Source organism: Macrosteles quadrilineatus, unplaced genomic scaffold, assembly GCF_028750875.1.
Source record: "Macrosteles quadrilineatus isolate MER2022 unplaced genomic scaffold, UCM_ALF_1.0 Scaffold_3__2_contigs__length_128488019, whole genome shotgun sequence".
Taxonomy (NCBI): domain Eukaryota; kingdom Metazoa; phylum Arthropoda; class Insecta; order Hemiptera; family Cicadellidae; genus Macrosteles; species Macrosteles quadrilineatus.
Window position 1 is genome coordinate 94,861,190 of NW_026542596.1, and position 23,094 is coordinate 94,884,283.

Here is a 23,094-nt window from a genome sequence, read left to right on the forward strand (position 1 = left end):
ACTGAGGAGGGGGGAGGTAGCTTCGCCGTCAGCATAGCATTGTTGTAGTCTGTTGCGTTCTCCAGCTGTGTTTACCGCTGAAAATAAAATATTCTTTAATTTATGATAAGGATAAATTGCATAAACCAAAGCCTTTTCTGAGGGTATAGTAATGATTTCCCCGAGCAAAGCTTAGTACCCTGGTACTTATTTATTTTTTTCAAGTCGATCTACCAATTCTCCAAATCAGTAATCAATAGTCAGCTATCTTGAAACAGCTGTTCCGTCGTATGTTCTTTAAAATGCTTAATTGTATCCACAACTAACTGTTTACATTTCATTTCAGTATTAAGTTTTTTTTTTTAATTTTATTTCGGGACGTGATTTTTATTTCCTTCCCGATTGTTTGGGGTAAAACAACTAGGTTAAATATTATTGCAGATAGCAATAATATTGAAAACAAGCATCGTACTAAAAACAATTCTGTATTAAAATTAAACAAGTACAGTAACAAGATCTGTTGTTGACTAAACAAATTTAATTTTTGGTTCAATTAACTATGAAACATAAATATAATTATAAAACACCAAATGCTAACCTTATATAGACATTTAACGTGAATACGACACGAATACAACTACATAAAAAAACTTGAGTAAAGTCTTAAGGCCTGATATATGGTTACTTGTAAAACAGCAGTAGAGTTTAATCAGGCAGGCCCAATCCTAAATATTTTAACATGTGCCTATCACAATGTCATTATTTTTGCATGACTTTAATCCTCAATTGTGACATCATTGTGAAGATCTCCCGTGATGACGAACCTCCAAGGACAGTATTCTCCCTTACTACTGAAGCTGTGGCATGAATTTGATAAGGAGAAGCGTGAGTTCAAATATTTCTGAAGTTATAATCGTTATATAGGAGTGGTTGCACTTAGTATGAATATTAAACTATACACCAACTGAGTTCTGTTTGAATTTTATCCTTGTATTTTTGAAATACCATAGTTGACTGTGGTTTAATTGAAATCTGTATCCATTTATTAATTATCACACAGAGAGCTTCTTCTATCGCTAAAGTTGAAGCTGATTGGGGAGAGTCCATCAGCCAGTCTTACACCCACATTTATTCTAAAGGGTTCCGAAACTCTCCCATTTACTGACTACAGAACATGTGGCATCTGCTACACTCCCTTGTTCTAGCAAGGTTTATATGTTTTTTTAATTCTATATGCTATTTAAAAACCAATCAATATTGTAAAAAAACCTATAAAACTTTATTTTTCAACACAAGTGGCTTTATATTACTTTGTATACCTAATTATATCATTACTGAATGATGAACAAAAACGGACAAATCAAAACATGTTCTTAAACTGACAGTAGAAGTAAAACCATTGGATTATGGATATTGAACCTTTCCTGTTAAATCACAATTGTTTTTTTTTTTCAGATTAAAATATTATAATGATATAGGCCTACAAATTCTGTTTAGGGTTAGGTTATGTTAGTTTGGATTGAGTTAGGTTAGGGTAGAACCAAGATATTGTTAAACTTCTATTGTGTATTTTAAAATATAAATTATATAGTTGATGTGAATTAATGGAAACGGTCCTCGGTATTAAAATTGACATCCAATTTTTATGGACTATGACAGAGTGTGCTTCCTTTGACTACTAAATACAACTTCAGTATCCAATAGTCAATGTTGTTACTGTCTAAAATTGTTTTTTTACTGTGATAGTTGGTGTGACAAAAAAAGATGCTATAATTAATTAAAGACAATTTCCTTCAGTTTGACTTGGTTAAAAAGATGGTGTATTCAACTTAACCCAATAATTTACACCAGCACATTCTGTTACTGGCTAAATTCAACTAACTAAAAAAAAATTAACCTGGGAATAGAATGCCTAGTCCTATCCTTAGTCAAAGATATAAACAATTCTTTTCCTAACTGAAAACTGAAAAACATTTATTAAGATGTTACTCACTCAGTTATAATAAGTTCAGAGAGAACCTCATCATAGCGTTTCTGCACCGAGCCGTTGACCATTTGGGCACCTTCAATTGGTATTATTTTGATAACAGATCTCCCTTCACCTGGTCTTTCCAGCATGAAAACCTCTCCAAACACTCCTTCTCCAATCTTCCGTCCAGAACTTAAGACCCTGTAGACGACATAATACTGATTCATACAATTATTGGAGACTGTCCATTGGTTACTCATTGGCACAACAAATTAACTGTTATTTAACTGGGACGTTTTCAGATACTGTACATACCAAAATTAGTTAGATTACTCTTTCATTTTTTCCTTTTAGAATTTTGTGTGGATTCTAAACCTTTACAAATCCCCATTACTATGCTTAGTTGCTCAGGTCTATTGCAGGTGGTTAGATGCTCAGGTTAGGTACTAGTGTATAACTAACTCTACTGGTCCCATTCAAAGTTTTTAAACAATATATCCAAACTTACTCATTCGGGAAAGCTTCAGAAAACGTAATCGGAGCTTGCTGTCCACACTGGAGCAGAAACCCGAATTTCCCTATAGCTGCTGCAACTGCTGCAACTTGGTTCTTCAAGTTTTCAATTTCATCTTTAACTGCTGCATCTTGGTTCTTCAAGTTTTCAATTTCATCTTTAACTGCTGCATCTTGGTTCTTCAAGTTTTCAATTTCATCTTTAGCTGCTGCAACTTGGTTCTTCAAGTTTTCAATTTCATCTTTAACTGCTGCATCTTGGTTCTTCAAGTTTTCAATTTCATCTTTAACTGCTGCATCTTGGTTCTTCAAGTTTTCAATTTCATCTTTAGCGTGAGAAAAAATATAACAGATTAATATCCTATCTTTAAAATATAGATTAAAATAAACTGTCTTCCTAGAACCTAAATCTTAACTAGATCTTAACATGCGAGATTGCAGCTTTTATTGACTTTTTTGTTTCCATATTTTGATACTAGTACAGGACATTATAGGAGTCAGATCTGTTTATGGGACGTGAAAGAAATTTAACAAATGGAATCACAAGTAAATTTGATAATATTTTAAATATTTTGTGCAATAATAAATACCTGAATTCTAAATGCAAAATCAGAGTTAATTTAAAATATTAGAATAAATCTGAATATTAATATAATGTTTTCCTCAAATTTTCATTTTTTTAGTTTAAACACTAAAAATTAATTGTTATGATAACATAATTTTTATGTTCTGTATTTGTTGGTTGGTTATTTAATGCTAACATTTCACAATATTTCTACAAAACTAGCAGCATTTTACCTAAGCAAGACATGTAAAAGTTATATTCCTCATCTACCGGCTCTTTTTCTTCCTCTTCATCCCAAAGAATACTCCTTTCTGAAAATGAAGATAAGACAGCGTAAGAACGGGAGTTTCAACAAAGTTAAAAAAATACTCTAAACACAATATCTGATTTTTATTGGTAATAAAACTCCTTGTGAAATTTGACTAGCGACCTTGCTAAAAGCACTAAATAACTTGTCATTACTATTCATGCAAATAATTATCGACAAAATTGATATATTTTGAACTTTTTTTTATATAAAACTGAACTGTGATCCTGTGAACTGTGAATATTATAGCAATCCGTTTTAAATTTAAATCCATAACACATACGTAGACAAAATATTTATGTTTTAGATGTATTCCTACACCTACATAAAGTTATAAAGCTAAATTTTAGTCTCAGTTTAAAGAAGAATAAATAGTGTATTTTAAACTAAAACTATGTTTTTTTGTGTGTAGTGTGCCGGGAAGTATGTCTTGAACAGTATGTATGCATAAAAGTATGTCAGTGAATTATTTGTAAACAGTTAAAGAGTAAATTAAATCAGACTCACAGACTACTGGTTTAAACACATGTTTTCCTGGTTCACATAAATATGAATTGGTCCTGCCAAACTGAATACCATATATAGTTATAGATGTTAGGATAGTGAATCACTGTATTTAAAAACTTTACAATACTCACTTTTATTATTATTAACTAAGAGATAAGGAACTACTTTCATCCTACACACAACCACCGGCAGAACACTATCCCTGAAGTTGATTATGATTTGACATGTTTGACAGAGCTACGTCACAGCTGACATGCTAGGACAGCTGATTGTCAGAGTTACCAATGCATCGGTTTAGTGCATCACTACTATAAGAGGTTACATTCCAATGTTTGTCAAGAACTGCTGATAAGAGAGTCCAATATTTCTTATCATTGCCCTGTGTATCACCTGTTATCTTTGATGGTCACTTTTGAGCAAAATAGCAGGATGTCTGCTGTTGATAATAGCAAACACAAATATAAACTAGGTGAAAAAGTGTTTGCTAAAATAAGGGGTCATTCTCACTGGCCTGCTTTTATTGATTCTCATGAAGCAAACTTGAAGTATAAAGTCATCTTTTATGGAACATCAGAATCAGCTATTATTAAGGAAATAAATATTTGTCCTTATTTAGAAAATAAAGCACGGTATGGGAAACTGAAAAGTAAAAATTTTCTAAAGGCTATTAAGGAAATAGAGATCTCATTTAGAGATATTCAAAAATTGAATAAGTCTCAAAATAGGAGTGCAAATAGTACAAATCAAAATGAATCTACCATCATAGTTGATGAGCCCTCTGCATTTAGTAGCCCTTTGCATCCACCTAGGTCTTTTCCTAACAATACTGACATGACAATAAGTAGCAATGTTGATGAAAATAATGTAAGCAAACCTGTCAATACTTGTGAAGTTAAAGGGTGTGAAGTCCCCTTGATTGATCTGACAAACAATTTACCCTTAAATACTGAGGTTGTATCCACTGGTATAAATACCATCAACAAACAAAATGATCTTTGCCTGTCTCTGATAAATAATGAGTGGCTGACTGATGAAGTTTTCATGAAATATTTTGAATTATTGACATTGAATATAGTAAAAAATAACCAAATTTTATTTATAAATCCGGTAATTGCTCAGGCAATTAAATGTTTAAAAGACATTGATTTTATCCTGGAAAATCTAAATATGTTGGAGAGTAAACACATTCTCATACCGGTTAATGATTCACCAGCAGTCGACAAACCGGGGGGCTCAGGCTCTCACTGGAGTTTGCTGGTATTTGTGTCAGCCCAAAGCAAGTTTCTACATTTTGATTCGGCTGGAGCCGCTAACTATGAACATGCTCTACAAATTGCCAAGTCACTGCATAATTACCTACGAAATAAAGGGCCTTTGGATCTATCAACTGTTTCTGTCTCCAAACAACTTAATGCATATGACTGTGGGGTATATGTACTTATGTATGTAGACATTATCGTACAACTAATTCTACAGGAAAGGCCATTCGATGCTTGGAAATCACTGCTCCCAGACATCACTGAATCGGACCTACTGACAAAGAGGGGACAGCTAGCTATATTATGCAATGGCACTCAGCTTAAATTGACAGCAGATGTAATAAGCACTTTAATGGTGAAACCGAAGAACAACTTTAGAGTGACTCCTGCAGCAATTATAGACAGAGGATGTGAAAGATCAGCTACACAGCTCAACATTAGTAGGTCTACTCAATCTAATGTTCATCAAATGGTTGAGAGAAATAATATAGTGCAAGAATGTAACAATGGTGGCTTTAGGCATCAGAAGAATGCATATAGACCTAAACATGCTGTAACTTATTATCCAACAATATAGAATAGGTTTTCTTCACTGGATAATCATCAACCAGAAGAAGAAAGGTTACCAATTCATGCAATGCCTTCATATAAGGACAGAGTTATTTGCAGGGACAGCACTTCTAAGAAAACCAAATATGCAGCAAAACTACATCGAGACAACAAACAACGATCATCAGATACAAATATGGTGAATTTATCAAACAGAAATGGGAGTCAATCTTGGTGTTCCAAATTACATGTGTTTGCAGATAGCCACGGCAAAGATTTGGGAAACTTAATCAAATCATTGATGCCTCGATCCACTGATACCTTTGTTTTAGCAAGCTCAGGAGGTAAACTGGATTACATTGTAACAATTTCTCCTGGGCTGTCACAACCTAACTTTGGCTAGCTCAGATAGTTCAGGGTGGTGGGTCAGTTAGATTAGTAAGCAGGTAACCAAAATTCTTAACGTAAATGTTAAAGTGTCGATCTGCCAGGAAAACAAACTATACTGTTAAAGTATGCAGCTATTTATTTATTTATTTTTCCTAAGAAAGCATCAGGAATATATATATCAATATCTATAGAGAAATACCTGTAACAATTAGCAAAACATAGGCCTAATATCAATAAATACTTATTTTACATTAATACAACAGTCCATCCGCTGAGACGATACAATAAACAGGTCCTGGATCAAAAGTTCACACCTAGAATATGACGATACGCACAGGTCCTGGATCAAAAGTCACACGTAGAAATAATAGTTGAAAAGTCACTCACCGATTTGTAGAAATATCTCTGAGCTCAGAAACAAACCAAATTTTACGGTAGCCGCACAGACAAACGGTTGCGCTTGACTCCACCCAAAAACCAAGAGTCCAGTAGAGGTACAAAAAGGTAGGTCAGGTGCAGACAGTAGTGAGGCGTAAGTGGGTGACTCAATAGTAGCCTCCAGGTCCAACAATGGTGTAGTCCACAGCACATCAGCCAGAACTCAAGATCCGGAACAAAAGACCCTGCGCATGATACCACTTTTATAGTTTGGGCCCTATTGTTACACTTAATTCCAAAAATATAAGAATAAAAAAAATATATTAAAGTCACAAAATCAGTTTCAGTTATTATACAGCAAGAACATTTCCTTATGACACAAAGATAAATTCTTTTCAAAGATAAAAACAGGTTCAAGGCGTTATCTAACTCATATCAGAACATTGGTAAAATTATTTCACTTTATGAAATTAAATCTGTTAATTTTTTTGTGTACAGATACCTAATAAAATGTACTGTACTTTAATACAACTCTGCCATAGTAATGAAGTTTTTTTTGTATGAAAATGTATAACATATATTACCACAACATACTTCTCACTCTAACATGACTAAATTGTAACAAAGTTTGACATACCAGTTGAATTATAAAACCATTTTAACATAGACCATTTAAAAATAGAACATTTGAACATAAAACATAAACTACTTTTACTTTTACTAGTGTGAAATTTCAAGCATTTAATTCAAGATTTAAACATAATTACTGTGAATCACTAGAAACAAAATAAACTTTCTTTTTGACTCAAAAATACTAGTATTAAGATTTTGTTTGCTAATCAACTCATTGATATACTAGTTTGGTTTAACTGCCACTTCATTAATTAATAAATGCACTTGTTTATCTACCACAGAGAAAATATTCTTTAAATACACAATATTACATTGACTGACAAAATAAACACTTTAAACATATAACATATTATTTGATAAATTGTAACCATAATCTACTTTGTGATAGGCTAGAGAGGGACTAACATTTTCATTAAATTGTATTCACAAGAAATAGCTAGATGACAAATAGACATTTTCAAAGTAATATTTCATATTTAACAATTTACATTTTTTTTATTTATTGGACATTCAAAACAACTAACACCTATCATTAAATCAAAATTCAATTTAATGTACAACAGCTCAATAAAAATATTAATTTACAGAAAGTCATTTTTTTTTAGACAAAAATTGTTGTGAACAAATTTAATATTTCTCAACAAGGATGGTTATTACAACAATTAAATATTCTATGATTTTATAAAAACTTTACTTTAGGATTTCAACATTGCATGATATTGAAGGTTTAAACATGAAAACTAATCACATGGGAACAACCTCAACTTTTAAAGAATTATTTCACAAATACAGTATTTTTGTACAGTTAAATTTAAAGTAACATAAAAAGATGAACATATATTTTAGAGACTAATAGACCTTTTTGAGAACTTAAATTAATTATTAGGGCAAACTTATTTTTTTTTGTATAGCAGAGCAAATTGACAGTTTAACTTTTAATTTATCAGAAAACTGTAAATTGAGGCCTAATTGGATGTAAATGAACGTTTTGTCAGCCAAAGCAAAATAATATTTGTTGGACACCTGCTCACCTCTAAAAATCTTCTTAGAATTTTTGAAGTTCCACTGTAGTGTAGAAGGTCTTCTCAAGGTTCTTTGCTGGTCCAAGGAACATGTAGAACTGGTCAACTACAGGATTGTCTATGCTCAGGATTGAACCTGGTTAGATATCAGCTGGTCACCAACTGCTGACCCTATGGGACTTTGTCTCTATGACTCTTATCTACAGGGTAGGGAGGATGTAATTGTCACCAGCTAGGATTTTAAATTATCCAACGTTGTTTGCATGCTGAACAACTAGATTTTATTAAAGAAGGTGATCAGTCTTCTTTGGAATAAAAGTTTTTTTTTTCCAGCTGGAAATATTTTATTACAAACACCCCCCTGCTTAAAGAAAATTTCCCAAATTTTCTATCAATCAGCAGGTGTACGGCTTCAGGTCTTCGACATGCCAGTTACCAATAACCTTTCCTTCTAGGTTCTGCAGTTGGTATATCAGTGGTGAAATTTGCTGCTTAACAACAAAGGGGCCGATAAATCTAGGTGTCAGCTTGGCGGAGACAAAGTTTGCAGCGTCCGACTGGACAAAATTCTTTTTCCACACTAGGCTGTTGACTCTGAATTGTTGTGGTCGTCTTCTTAGGTTGTAGTGGCGAGCATTTTGGTGGTGAGCTTCTTTCAATTTTTCAGCAACTTCTTGGTAGATATCCTCAAGTTCCTTGATCCTTTCTCGGTAATGATGAGGGTCTTCATTTGATGGTATTTGGTCTGCAGATTGAAGTGTTTCAAATCCTGTTCCAGTCACTTCAAGTTCATGACCAAAGTTCAAGAGATTAGGGGTGTATCCGGTACTCTCATGAACAGATGATCTGATGGCAAATCCTAATTTTGGTATATTTTGGTCCCATCTGCGGTGGTGGTCACCAACATAAGCACGAAGCATGGTGATTACTGTTCTGTTTGTCCTCTCTGTTGGGTTGGCCTGAGGGTGGCGACTAGCATTGAGCAATATTTTGACTTGGTACTGTTCAGCAAGATTTTTGACAGGGCTTCCTATGAATTCAGAGCCATTATCACATATGAGATATCGTGGTACTCCAAATACCATAAACACATCTTCTTCTAAATATCGGGCTACAGAGTTGGCAGTGGCGGATCTTAACGGTTTTAGCAAGGTAAATTTTGAGAATGAATCAGTAACGACTAGAAGATATTTATTTCCTTTCAGTGAGCGGGGGAATGGGCCCATTAAATCAGCTGAGATCATTTTCCATGGTTCAGCCACACCTCGATATTCGCCCATCATTCCAGCAGGTTTCTTGTTGTCATATTTTGTACTCTGACATATCTTACATTTTGACACATAGGTAGCCACATCCTTTCTCATTTTAGGCCAGTAATATTTTTGTTGCATTCTCTTATATGTCTTAGCAACTCCTTGGTGTCCCGCAGTAGGTGCATCATGACATTCTGCCATGGCCTGAGCTCGAAGATCCTTAGGCAACACAATCTTCCAGGATAGTTGTTCAGTTAAAGATGTTGTTTTATCTTCTATCTTCTTCCAGAGTTGGTTATCTTCAAAACGCCATCGGGAGTACGCTTCACTGTCATCCTTAACCCTCTGAACCATTTTCAGGTACCAGTTGTCCTTGATGTCTGATGAGAGGGTAAGTGCACATTGTGCCTTTTCTTCAACATCAGGTACTGTGGAACGGGACAATAGGTCGGGTACAACATTTTCTTGGCCTTTTCGATGTACCAATTGGAAGTCATAAGGCTGTAACCGCAATGCCCACCTAGCTAACCGTCCTTGTGGATCCTTCAGATTGTTTAGCCACAAGAGACTATGATGGTCAGTGACAACGGTAAATTTTGTACCCTCAATGTAGGGTCGGAACCGCTCTACGGCCCAAATGACTGCCAAACACTCCCGTTCGGTTGCTGAGTACTTCTGCTCTTGTTTAGTGAGAGTACGACTACCGTAGGCAATAACAACTTCACCCCTTTCATCAGCCTGGCTTAAAACTGCTCCCAAACCAACACCAGAGGCATCACAAGAAATGGTGAATGGCTTGGTGAAATCTGGACAAGACAAGATTGGCGCTGTAACGAGACAAGATTTTATGTCTTGAAAAGCCTCTTGGGCTTCTTTAGTCCATTGAAAAGTCTTTCTTTTCTTGATTAGAGAAGTCAAAGGGTACAGTCTGGTTGCAAAATCCTGGATGAAACGTCTGTACCACGATGCAGTTCCACAAAAGCGCCTTACGTCCTTTTGATTACGTGGGACAGGAATGTCAACAATAGCCTTGACCTTATCTGGGTCAACACGTAAGCCTTTCTCACTGACCATGTACCCCAAATATCTCAACTCAGGAATACAAAATTTACACTTTTCTTGGTTAAGAGTCAATTTGGCTGCTCTGATTCTCTGGAAAATTTCTGTAAGAACTTCCAAATGTTTGTTGAAGTCGGATGTAACAACAATCACATCGTCTAAGTAGACAAAAACATGTGGCTCTAACTCTGGCCCTAAGACATTGTCAACAAACCTCTGCCATGTAGCTGGGGCGTTACTTAACCCAAAAGGCATGGTTACAAATTGAAAGAGACCCCTACCAGGAATGGTAAAGGCGGTTTTCTCTTTGCTAGAATGTTCTAATGGAATTTGCCAATATGCACTTTTGATATCTAGGCTGGACAGATATCGGGCATCTCGAAGCCGATCTAATATGCTAGTAACATGCGGCAGTGGGTAAGCATCCTTTTTTGTAACCAGATTTACTTTTCGAAAGTCAACACAAAAGCGCTTTGACCCATCGGGCTTATCCAGCAAGATAATAGGCGAAGACCATTCACTGTGAGAAGGCTCAATTACCCCAAGTTTCAGCATCTTGTCTAACTCTTCATCTACTAATTTTTGTCGGGCAGGTGAAATTGGATAATACCGTTGTTTTATTGCACGAGCATCTCCGGTGTCTATTACATGTGTTACTCTATCAGTGCGGCCTAGAGTCTCAGGTTCACTTTTGAAATGTTGTTCAATCAGATCTTGAAGTAGCTGTTTCTCTTCTGGCTTCAAATGCTGTTCTGATTTTATCCCTTCGATGGAAGAGCAACATACTTGAGATGGTTTTGAGGCAAAATCCCATTGACGGTGATGCACATCTGCCACTATGTGCATACAATCCCAAAAATCTATCCCAAGGATTAAAGCTTGTTGAAGTGAAGAGACAACTAGCACATTGAGATGTTCTGTTCTTCCTTTTAGTGTAATAGGGAGGTTGAGAACCCCATCAACCTTATGCCGCTTAGCATCTGCAGTCTCCACATAAGTTCCAACGCTGTCACGCATCCGAGCAGGGAAATTGTGTAAAATCCATAAACCCTCTTTTCCTAATATTGTCTGAGATGCTCCAGAATCTAAAAGAGCCTTAACTTCTTTTCCAAAGACTCGGACCGTAAGATATGGCCTTGGATCATTATCACATCTATCTAATACATAAGACACTGGGACACATGAATATTTTGGTTTCTCAACATCATCAGAGTAACTTGAATTAATCTCACAGGAGCCATCTACTGTTTGGCGGCTGGCTCCTGAGTCTGCAAGTTTTTTGGCCCGCATTTAGAACACTTAGTCTTAATAATACCAGGAGTGCCACAGCCAAAACAAAAGCGCTTTTGCTCTTTGCGACAATAAGAAAACCGATGACCAGATTCACCACAGTTCCAACATTTCACAGTAGACCTTGAATCAGAATGATTGACTCGGTCAGCACTGGCAACCTTTCCTACAGTTTGAGGTTTCTTCCTCTGAGTATCAGAATAGGCTAAGTCAGGTTCTAAAGTCTGAATCTCGAATGAGGATGGCCTTGTAAGGGACCGCAAACGTCCTGCTTCCGCCTTTCTTCCTAACTGTCTTAGCTGCTCTATACTCTGAATTTCAAATAAAGCCAATCTATCTTGAAGTTGAGGATGAAGATTATGCATGATTTGTTTGAGCCTAGTTGGTTCTGATACGCTAGAATCAAGCCTAGAATAGAGTCCTTCCAAAGCTGCAATGAAAAGGTCAATTGGCTCATTGTCACCCTGTACTCTGGTAAAAATCTCCTGCTGCAAACGAAAGTCGTAATCTGGAGCTTGAAATACAATACGCATCTCTTTGCACAACTCATTCCATGATGAAATCCTCGAAAGGGTGGATCGGTACCAAATCAAAGCAGAACCTGAAAATAAATCTACTGCTGAGTCAAACAACTCTCCTTCAGTGACCCCTCTAGCTCGTCTTAGTTCTTCAACTCTTTCTAAAAATGCTCCAACACTTTGTCCTCGAGTATTGTCAAACTTTACTCCCCACTTGTAGACTGGGACTGACTTTGAACGAGATATTCCCTTCAAAGTTGAACATTCTTGAGAAACAACCCTGGTAGGCGCTAATCCTGATGGTAGATTAGATTGCAGACTCTCTGTAGGCTTAGTGATTGTAGAAGGCTTGGTAGGTTGGTCTAACTCTTGCTTGTTATCAGTGAATGACATCAGATCAAAATCATTTGCAGCTCTCTCAGTTTCATCCATAGTTTTAGGGGGAACTAGGGTGTTCTGCTGGGATGGTGATGACTCTCCAGTACAAGGTTGGCTAGGCAGAACAGGAGGTGTGTCTTTAGAACTTGTTGCAGTGAATGAATCCAACTGTTCTTTAGTTTTTCTCAAAAGTTCCAGCTTCCGTTGTTCAAGGTCCACATCAGTAGAAGTAGCAGGTTGAATTCTTTCGATACGGTAGTAAAGATGCCACAGTCTTGCAGTAAGCCGCTGGAATTCATTATCCCTGAAATTACCTTCATAATCTGCCAATAATGATGATAAATCAAGAAACTTGGCTTCACATTCCTCTAATTCTAGCTCAGCATCCAAACTTTTAACAGCATCATCGTCAAAAAGAGTATTACTTGACAATGCCTGAGACAATCGTTTCCTTAAGTCAGCTGCTGTACCTTCTGAAGAAAGTCCCCTAATTTTAAGTTCATATTCAACCTCAGTTTTGCGCAAGTGGTAAGCACTCATCTTTATGGAATATATCAAATTAAATATTTGAACAGACAAACTCATCAACAGTTCAACATAGAATTTCCCTTAAGGCAGTACATAATATATACAAGACCATACAACACAAAATATATACAAGTTCAATTCTCCAAAATATTTATCAATATCTAATAAATAGTTCAATAGCTGAGTTCAGGTTAACTTGCCAGTAGAAGATAAGTTTATGTGTCTCAATCCTCAATGGTCAACCAAGAATACTATATCCTAAATATCAACAGAATTTTTTTTTTTTTTTTTTTTAAGGGCACAGATGCAGGGTTTGTAAGGGTCCCACGTTCAGGGCGCCATTTGTAACAATTTCTCCTGGGCTGTCACAACCTAACTTTGGCTAGCTCAGATAGTTCAGGGTGGTGGGTCAGTTAGATTAGTAAGCAGGTAACCAAAATTCTTAACGTAAATGTTAAAGTGTCGATCTGCCAGGAAAACAAACTATACTGTTAAAGTATGCAGCTATTTATTTATTTATTTTTCCTAAGAAAGCATCAGGAATATATATATCAATATCTATAGAGAAATACCTGTAACAATTAGCAAAACATAGGCCTAATATCAATAAATACTTATTTTACATTAATACAACAGTCCATCCGCTGAGACGATACAATAAACAGGTCCTGGATCAAAAGTTCACACCTAGAATATGACGATACGCACAGGTCCTGGATCAAAAGTCACACGTAGAAATAATAGTTGAAAAGTCACTCACCGATTTGTAGAAATATCTCTGAGCTCAGAAACAAACCAAATTTTACGGTAGCCGCACAGACAAACGGTTGCGCTTGACTCCACCCAAAAACCAAGAGTCCAGTAGAGGTACAAAAAGGTAGGTCAGGTGCAGACAGTAGTGAGGCGTAAGTGGGTGACTCAATAGTAGCCTCCAGGTCCAACAATGGTGTAGTCCACAGCACATCAGCCAGAACTCAAGATCCGGAACAAAAGACCCTGCGCATGATACCACTTTTATAGTTTGGGCCCTATTGTTACACTTAATTCCAAAAATATAAGAATAAAAAAAATATATTAAAGTCACAAAATCAGTTTCAGTTATTATACAGCAAGAACATTTCCTTATGACACAAAGATAAATTCTTTTCAAAGATAAAAACAGGTTCAAGGCGTTATCTAACTCATATCAGAACATTGGTAAAATTATTTCACTTTATGAAATTAAATCTGTTAATTTTTTTGTGTACAGATACCTAATAAAATGTACTGTACTTTAATACAACTCTGCCATAGTAATGAAGTTTTTTTTGTATGAAAATGTATAACATATATTACCACAACATACTTCTCACTCTAACATGACTAAATTGTAACAAAGTTTGACATACCAGTTGAATTATAAAACCATTTTAACATAGACCATTTAAAAATAGAACATTTGAACATAAAACATAAACTACTTTTACTTTTACTAGTGTGAAATTTCAAGCATTTAATTCAAGATTTAAACATAATTACTGTGAATCACTAGAAACAAAATAAACTTTCTTTTTGACTCAAAAATACTAGTATTAAGATTTTGTTTGCTAATCAACTCATTGATATACTAGTTTGGTTTAACTGCCACTTCATTAATTAATAAATGCACTTGTTTATCTACCACAGAGAAAATATTCTTTAAATACACAATATTACATTGACTGACAAAATAAACACTTTAAACATATAACATATTATTTGATAAATTGTAACCATAATCTACTTTGTGATAGGCTAGAGAGGGACTAACATTTTCATTAAATTGTATTCACAAGAAATAGCTAGATGACAAATAGACATTTTCAAAGTAATATTTCATATTTAACAATTTACATTTTTTTTATTTATTGGACATTCAAAACAACTAACACCTATCATTAAATCAAAATTCAATTTAATGTACAACAGCTCAATAAAAATATTAATTTACAGAAAGTCATTTTTTTTTAGACAAAAATTGTTGTGAACAAATTTAATATTTCTCAACAAGGATGGTTATTACAACAATTAAATATTCTATGATTTTATAAAAACTTTACTTTAGGATTTCAACATTGCATGATATTGAAGGTTTAAACATGAAAACTAATCACATGGGAACAACCTCAACTTTTAAAGAATTATTTCACAAATACAGTATTTTTGTACAGTTAAATTTAAAGTAACATAAAAAGATGAACATATATTTTAGAGACTAATAGACCTTTTTGAGAACTTAAATTAATTATTAGGGCAAACTTATTTTTTTTTGTATAGCAGAGCAAATCGACAGTTTAACTTTTAATTTATCAGAAAACTGTAAATTGAGGCCTAATTGGATGTAAATGAACGTTTTGTCAGCCAAAGCAAAATAATATTTGTTGGACACCTGCTCACCTCTAAAAATCTTCTTAGAATTTTTGAAGTTCCACTGTAGTGTAGAAGGTCTTCTCAAGGTTCTTTGCTGGTCCAAGGAACATGTAGAACTGGTCAACTACAGGATTGTCTATGCTCAGGATTGAACCTGGTTAGATATCAGCTGGTCACCAACTGCTGACCCTATGGGACTTTGTCTCTATGACTCTTATCTACAGGGTAGGGAGGATGTAATTGTCACCAGCTAGGATTTTAAATTATCCAACGTTGTTTGCATGCTGAACAACTAGATTTTATTAAAGAAGGTGATCAGTCTTCTTTGGAATAAAAGTTTTTTTTTTCCAGCTGGAAATATTTTATTACAACATATTAGAAAAAACTACTAACAAGATTAAAGATTTTAAGGAGGATGATGTAGCAGTAGTAATTGCAGGTGCTAATGGCATCGGAGACACAACTATAATAAACGGTATCAGCATTCTGACACATACTTTCTCCCACAAGTTTGTCAAAAACCTTTATCATATGTAAGTGGTGAGAGTAAATATACGCAAATGGGTTTTGTACAATTTTGTTAAGAATTTAAAGGACTATAACATGCTAAATTTTTTTCAAAATCGTTCTGGCCATTTTTGGGAAAATCCGATTTTTCTGTTATTTTATGGGGGTTTTATGGGAAAATGACATAATTTACAACAACCGTAATTTTTACAGAAATGGGATTTGTACCATTTTGTTCAGAATATAAAGGACTATAACATACTAAATGTTTATCAAAATCGGTCGGGCCATTTTTGGGAAAATTATATTTTTCCGTTATTTTATGGTTTTTTATGGGAAAATTCCAATTAAAAATAAAAATTTCAAAAAAATAAAAAACTATAAAAACTGTAAGGACTATGACATACAATGTTAAATCAAAACCGGATTTTTTCTAAAATCCTATTTTTTGTTATTTTATGGGGTTTTTATGGGAAAATAACATATTTGACCATAACTTTTGAACCGTAATTTTTACAGATATGGGATTTGTACCATTTTATTTCGAATTTAAAGGGCTACAACATACTAAATTTGTATCAAAATCGTTCGGGCCATTTTCGAGAAATTCCGATTTTTCCGGTTTTTTAAGGGTTTTTATGGGAAAATCCCCATTAAAAATAAAAATTTCAAAAACATGAAAAAAACGCCTGGAGATACCATGGATTAGAACCTACATACCAAATTTCATCAAAATCGGACCACAGGTGTGGTCTCTAGCTCTGTACACATCCAGACACACAGACACACACACACACACAGACATCACTTCGAAAACCACTTTTTTGGGTCCAGGGGGACCCAAAACGAATATATCCACTCAAAACTCAAACTCGAAAATGTTGACGAAAACAATACTTTCTCCATATACTATGGTATAGGGGGAGAAAGTAAAAATGAAGAATAGTGAAGATAACATTCCAGCGGTCTTAAACAAATTTGCCACAACTAACAGCCAAACAAACATCATTTACGTTACGCTGCCCTACCGTTTTGACTTATCTTGGGACCACCCTATTAATAAAGAAACATATGCAGTCAACAGTGAATTGAAAAAATGAGACATCTTAATTTGTGATTTTAAACGTAGATTTTTCACCATTCATGGGCAACACTTGAACAAACACGGAAAACAGTTGCTGAGCAGAAGAATTGCTGACATTGCCTCAAACCTGACCCTTACAAAAAGATTGAAAGAAATAGAATCGAAAATATTTTTAAAAGTAGTTGAGGATTCTATGGACACTTATATTGACAAATATTGCAGTAGATCAGAAGTTTCATATGCACACTGTATTTCAGCAGATCTCGACAATACAGAGAAAAATATGAGTCAAGGGGTTGCGACTGTGTTCAGAGACAAATTTGGAAGACCAACTAAGGAGGACCATTGTTTCACTCATTTGACATATCAAAAAACTAAAATGGGAGCAGCTGTTTACAGTCTTATTACAAAACCTAAATATTTTCAAAATTTCAACAACTTGACTGAATATAAAAATAACTACAATCTAGCCTTTTCTCAACTAGCGGAAGATTTCAAGGCTAAAAATCTGAAAATTCTGATATGTTCAACTATGGGTTGTAATCGTGATCGAGTCCCACCCAAGCATTTTGTGACCAATTTATTGAAATTTCAAAATGTAACGGGAGCTACTATTTTTATTATAACAGGCAAAAAAGACCCACACAAATATCTAAAAAATAGATTAAAGCAATCAACTTTTGTAAAGTACCTGAAGCAAATAATAGTTGATGAATACTTCAAGAGCTGTGCTGGACAAAAGGCCTTTGTTGACAACTCCAGTGGTAAAAATACTGAGACTACTGAGAGAGTAAATACTGAAACAACTATTTGTATTGCTGACAGAGGAGATCAAGAACATCTAAGATCAAGTATACAACCTGCATTGCTGACACTGTCAGTTAGCACCAACCACCCTACTACCGAGCCGACTGATGTACCTTCACCTTCCCTGACTGAGACGAGCAACAGCAATCCTGAATCTGAGACGAGCAACAGCAATCCTGAATCTGAGACGAGCAACAGCAATCCTGAATCTGAGTCCATTCTATCATCTCGAGAAGAAAAAAGTGGTGTTCAAAGTGATATGGGCAATCATGTGATTGGTGAATTAGTGAATGTTTCTTTAAATCCTATACCTGAAGATGACTCTTTAACAGATTTAAGCTCAGAAAATGTAAACAAAAAAATCAACTTGGAATGTGAAACCATGCAACTGAAAGATATTGGTAATCAGACCTCCACAAGTCACTTTTTAAACTCCCAGGCATGGCCATGTCTGGTAGCAAAGTGAGTGTACTACCTAAATCTTTAGAATTAACTTCTACAATCAATAATGATAAGAAATCATGTAGTATATCTGTCTTCCATCAAAACATACAATGTCTAGCAACTAGAATTGACTCATTAATTATCACAATTGAAGAATTAAAGCGACATATTATAATTTTGACTGAACATAAATTAAACCAACATGAAATAACAAAACTCAAAATACCAGGGTATCAAGTTTCGACCTGGTACACTAGAACGGATTTCGGGGGAGGGGGAGTATTAATTTTGGTGTCAGAAAAAATTTAATTCAAAAATATAATGCTAAGTTCATTACAGGCGCTTAATCAAGATAAAATCTTTGAATCTTGTGTAACAGAAATTAAAGCAGGCAAAGAAAAATTTTTAGTGGCTGGGGTATATAGAACACCATCACAAGACGTTGATATATATTTGGAAAAACTAAGTGAACTTTTGAAAATTTTAAGTAAAACTGACAAAAAAATTTTATTGGGGGGTGATTTTAATATTGATGTTTTGAGGGAAGACAATAAGAAAAAGAAGTTTGTTAATGTTTTGCAGATGCATGGTTTTAAATATACAATTAAAATTCCTACTAGAGTTGCTGAAAAGAGTGTATCTGCCATTGATAATTGTATTACTAATTTAGATAACAAATTGTTTGAAGTAGAATGTTTAATTACAGCATTGTCAGATCATGATGGACAACTTTTTAAAATCCTCAGTTCAAAAAGTACAAAAAACAATTTAAATCTTAAAATACATAAGTATGAAAGGAGGTATAAACAAGAGAGCATTAACCTTTTCATTTATGACCTTTCCAAAGAGGATTGGACAAAACTTTACAACTGTAATGTGGAAGACAAATTTACTTATTTCTATAACATTTTAAAATATTACTTCGATTTACATTTCCCTAAAATAAAAATAGTTTCCAGTAATGTAAATAATGGATGGATTGATGATGAAATTATCAATGAGCATCATGAAATAATTGCAGAACATGACTTGTATAGAGATGATAGAAGTAACATAGCATTGAAGAATCATATTAAGGAACACAAGAAGAGATACAAAAAAATGATAGAACTTAAGAAAAAAAACCATTTTGACAATAAAATTAGAAATTCTACCAATGTTAACAAAACTGTTTGGAAAATTGTGAACTCTAAAACAAAAAGTAAAAAAGAAAGATGTCATAGTAATATTTCACTCAAACATAACAACAAAAAAATAGAAGAACCATATGCTGTTGCAAACATCTTAAATGATTATTTTGCTGAGATGGTTGACAAAAATGTTTTACCAAAATTAAAGAAAACCCAACAAAATTCTGATAAAAGTATTTTAAACATAAAATTTAGGTGTCAAACCATCGATGAATCAATTTTGACATCCATAATTGATTCAATAAAACCTAAATGGTCATCCAATCCTATGATGAAATTCCAATCAAAATTATTAAAGAATCAAAATCTGTTTTGTTAAAGCCACTTTTACATGTGATTAATACATCACTAATAACAGGTGTTTTCCCCGCTCAACTAAAAATATCAAAAATAATTCCAGTATATAAAAAATGTGATAAAAAAGATCCGCAAAACTATAGACCATTGGCAATTCAACCTGCTCTATCAAAGCTATTTGAAAAAAGTTTACTTTTTCAACTCGTAGATTATTTTGAAAACAACCACTTATTATATCAAGAACAGCATGGATATAGAAAAAATAAATCTACTACTACAGCTCTAATTTCTTATATTGAAAATGTATTACATAAGTTGGATGAGGACAATTATGTTGTTGGCGCCTTTTTAGATATGTCTAAGGCTTTTGATAGCGTGAATCATTTAAAGTTACTGCAAAAACTCAGAGCATATGGAATTAGTGGTAAAGAACTGGACTGGATAAAATCTTATTTAGAGGGCCGCCAACAGTTTGTTAACATTGGGTATTTAGATGGAAATAAGATGTACAATGTTAGATCTAATGTTAGGGAGGTTAAGTATTCTGTTCCTCAGGGATCTGTGTTGGGTCCGTTCCTGTTCCTGTGCTACTTGGGAGGAATGCCAGAACATTTATCTGAACGGGTAGAAAACAATGCCCTCTGCTTGTATGCAGATGACATAAGTATGTCTATGCATGATAAGAATATTGAACTTCTTGAAATAAAAATGAAAGATTCGCTCAAAATAATTGGAGATTATTTAAATGAAAAAAACCTTTTACTTAATAAAAACAAAACAACCTTCATCAAATTTGAGTGTAAAAAGTCTGGCGAAAAGATATTTGAAAATTTTGCATGTGAAACCAAATTTTTAGGTCTAACCTTGGACAGTACACTAAAGTGGACCTCACATGTCGATAAAATATGTAATAAAATTAGCTCCGGTATTTTTACTTTAAGACGATTATTTCCCCTTTGCAGTAAAGAAATTTTGCGTGTGGTTTATTATTCAAATATACACTCCCATATTGCTTACGGCATTGAAATTTATGGTGGAACAAATAAATCTAACTTAAATGAAATTTTACATTTACAAAAAGAGGCCATAAGGTGCATCCTTAATTTAAATGAAAATGAATCATGTAAAAATCGTTTCAAAGAATTAGAATTCTTTACAGTTTACAGCCTCTACATATATAAGACTATATTATATATTAAAAGCCGGGAGTCACAACTGCAAAGACAGCAGGATGTACATACTTACAATACTAGGCACAAACAAAATTTTATAATTAAAAAGCATAAAAAAGAAAAATTTAAAGAAAGTCCTGATTATATTGGGGTTAATTTTTTCATTCTCTCCCTTGTAGCATCAGAAATGAGAAAAACAGAAATAAGTTCAAAAAAAAGCTTAAGAATTTTCTAATTAATGGAGAGTTTTATAATTTTGAAGAATTTACTGCACTATGTTCAAATATGTAAATAAACATGTAAATATGTAAAAAAAATAAAATAAAATAAAATAAAATGGATCGAGAAATGGTTTTAGTATTAGTTATAGTTTAAGATTAAGACGCATTCATGTACACATTGTTGTATGTCTGAATAAAGATTTATTTGACTTGACTTGACTTGAATACCTCAAATTTTAGTGGTTAGAGATTTTCCATTAATTGTACACACTTAAATTAGTAGGCCTAGATAGGTTGTAATGGAGTAAAAAATATTTCACAGGACAAGCAAGTTCTTTGGAGATTCAGTTTGAACATCTTAAACCTTGGACCCTCATTGTCTCTTTCCACCCTCAGACATTGCTTATTTTGACTGCTTATACGGCAGTTAGATCACATTAGGTCGAAACTGGGATCTCGATAGATTAAAGCAAAAGCATAGGAATTTTTCCCTCAAGCGTGAGGTACACTGTATATTCCTATCCTATATCATGAATTTCTTCTCTCAGTTACCGTGATAAATTCAAGAATAATTTCTTAGCTTCGCTGAAGCCACCTGAAATCCTTCCCCTTGCCAAAGACAAAAAAAAAATACAAACTATGAGCCCAACTTTTGAAAACTATAACGTGAAAATTCTCAGACAAAGGAAATTGTCCAAGTGATTGATATTCCTCCTATTGATATTTCAATAATTTCAACTTACCTTATGATTTTTGTAGATTTTTTCGACTTTGTTTTCTATTCGTTATTGCAGAAAGAGCCTCAGGATTCAACCGAAGGATTGGAGGAGTTTCAAATACATTAGTTTGGTTTACGCTTGTTTCACAATTTTCATCCTCTTCTGCCACAGTGTCTTGGTGGTTTTGTGTTACATTTAAATGCTGAAGATGTTCAACACTATCGTTAGAATGTTCAGCAATTTCTTCTGGTATATCAAAGACATAATTTCTTCTTCTGTTCATATACACATTACTAAGTCTACTGTGCGTAAGGTTCAATCCAGGGCTTCCTTTTGAGACTGGTCCACAGTCTTTTGTTTCTTGTTCCTCCAGAAAACTATCGAGGATTCTGGTGGTGTTGTTGTATGACATCTTTGTTTTGTTCAAACCACTTGCAAAACTAGATTCCCTGATAAGCCTGAATATGGTGTCTGATGTGAGAGACTCTCTTTTATTTAACCTTGGCTCTGAAAATATAGTCATACAGATTTTATTTAATAAATTAATGTACCATACATATGATACACTCCGCTGCCTTGTTTATTCTAAGCAAAGCCGGCTAATTTTGGCAAAATAGAAAAAAGGCACTATACAGAAAAAATGTAAGTATGATCGATTAGTTTAGAACATTGAATAAATAAATTGAATTGATTGCTTTTAACTCAAAGTTTCAGTTCTAAAAATAACATTAGAAAAATAAAAAAATGGAAATAGTGACACAGTTTAAAAGCTGGATTGTTAAAAAAACACTGAAAATAGTTATTTGTGGAACTAGTGAGAAAAGTGAGCAATTGACTCACTCAAGAGAAATCCTTACTCACGAGCCGTGGTTGGTTTCTCGAGTGAGGCAATTGTACTTTGAACTCGAGTTGCACATTATACTTTTCCTACAGTTACCATAAAACAAATAAATTGATGAAGAAACATAACCTATTTTTACACAGAAGTGAACTTTTAATATAACATTTAACGTGAAGTGACAAATACAACAGTACAACAGTTGACCAGCTGATTTACAGCCGGTGCTGCCAACGTATTTCGAGCGCATACGACGTTGCCTGCATGTTACGCGCTCACTATTTCGTGCCTTCACGTTGCAAATCTGGAGTGAGACAAAGACATTTAAAT

At 34.1% G+C, this 23,094-nt stretch overlaps 1 protein-coding gene across 1 annotated transcript; it reads right to left on the bottom strand.

The window, feature by feature from the left end:
* Window positions 1-754: 754 nt before the first annotated feature.
* LOC128989382 (uncharacterized) lies at window positions 755-22,098 on the bottom strand. Its single transcript, XM_054411271.1, has 5 exons — window positions 21,951-22,098; window positions 3,260-3,337; window positions 2,457-2,787; window positions 1,973-2,149; window positions 755-836 (listed from the first exon to the last, which is right to left on the bottom strand). Exons 2-5 carry the CDS (start codon window positions 3,270-3,272, stop codon window positions 755-757), a joined length of 603 nt encoding a protein of 200 aa, XP_054267246.1. The 5' UTR covers window positions 3,273-3,337; window positions 21,951-22,098.
* Window positions 22,099-23,094: the final 996 nt, after the last annotated feature.

What these genes read in the sequence shown, in the direction of transcription:
- LOC128989382 (XM_054411271.1), bottom strand. An exon ending in TCTGAAGCTTTCCCGAATGA is followed by an intron (nt 2,150 to 2,456) that starts GTAAGTTTGGAT and finishes TGTCGTCTACAG; the next exon opens with GGTCTTAAGTTCTGGACGGA. An exon ending in TCTGAACTTATTATAACTGA is followed by an intron (nt 837 to 1,972) that starts GTGAGTAACATC and finishes TTCATGCCACAG; the next exon opens with CTTCAGTAGTAAGGGAGAAT.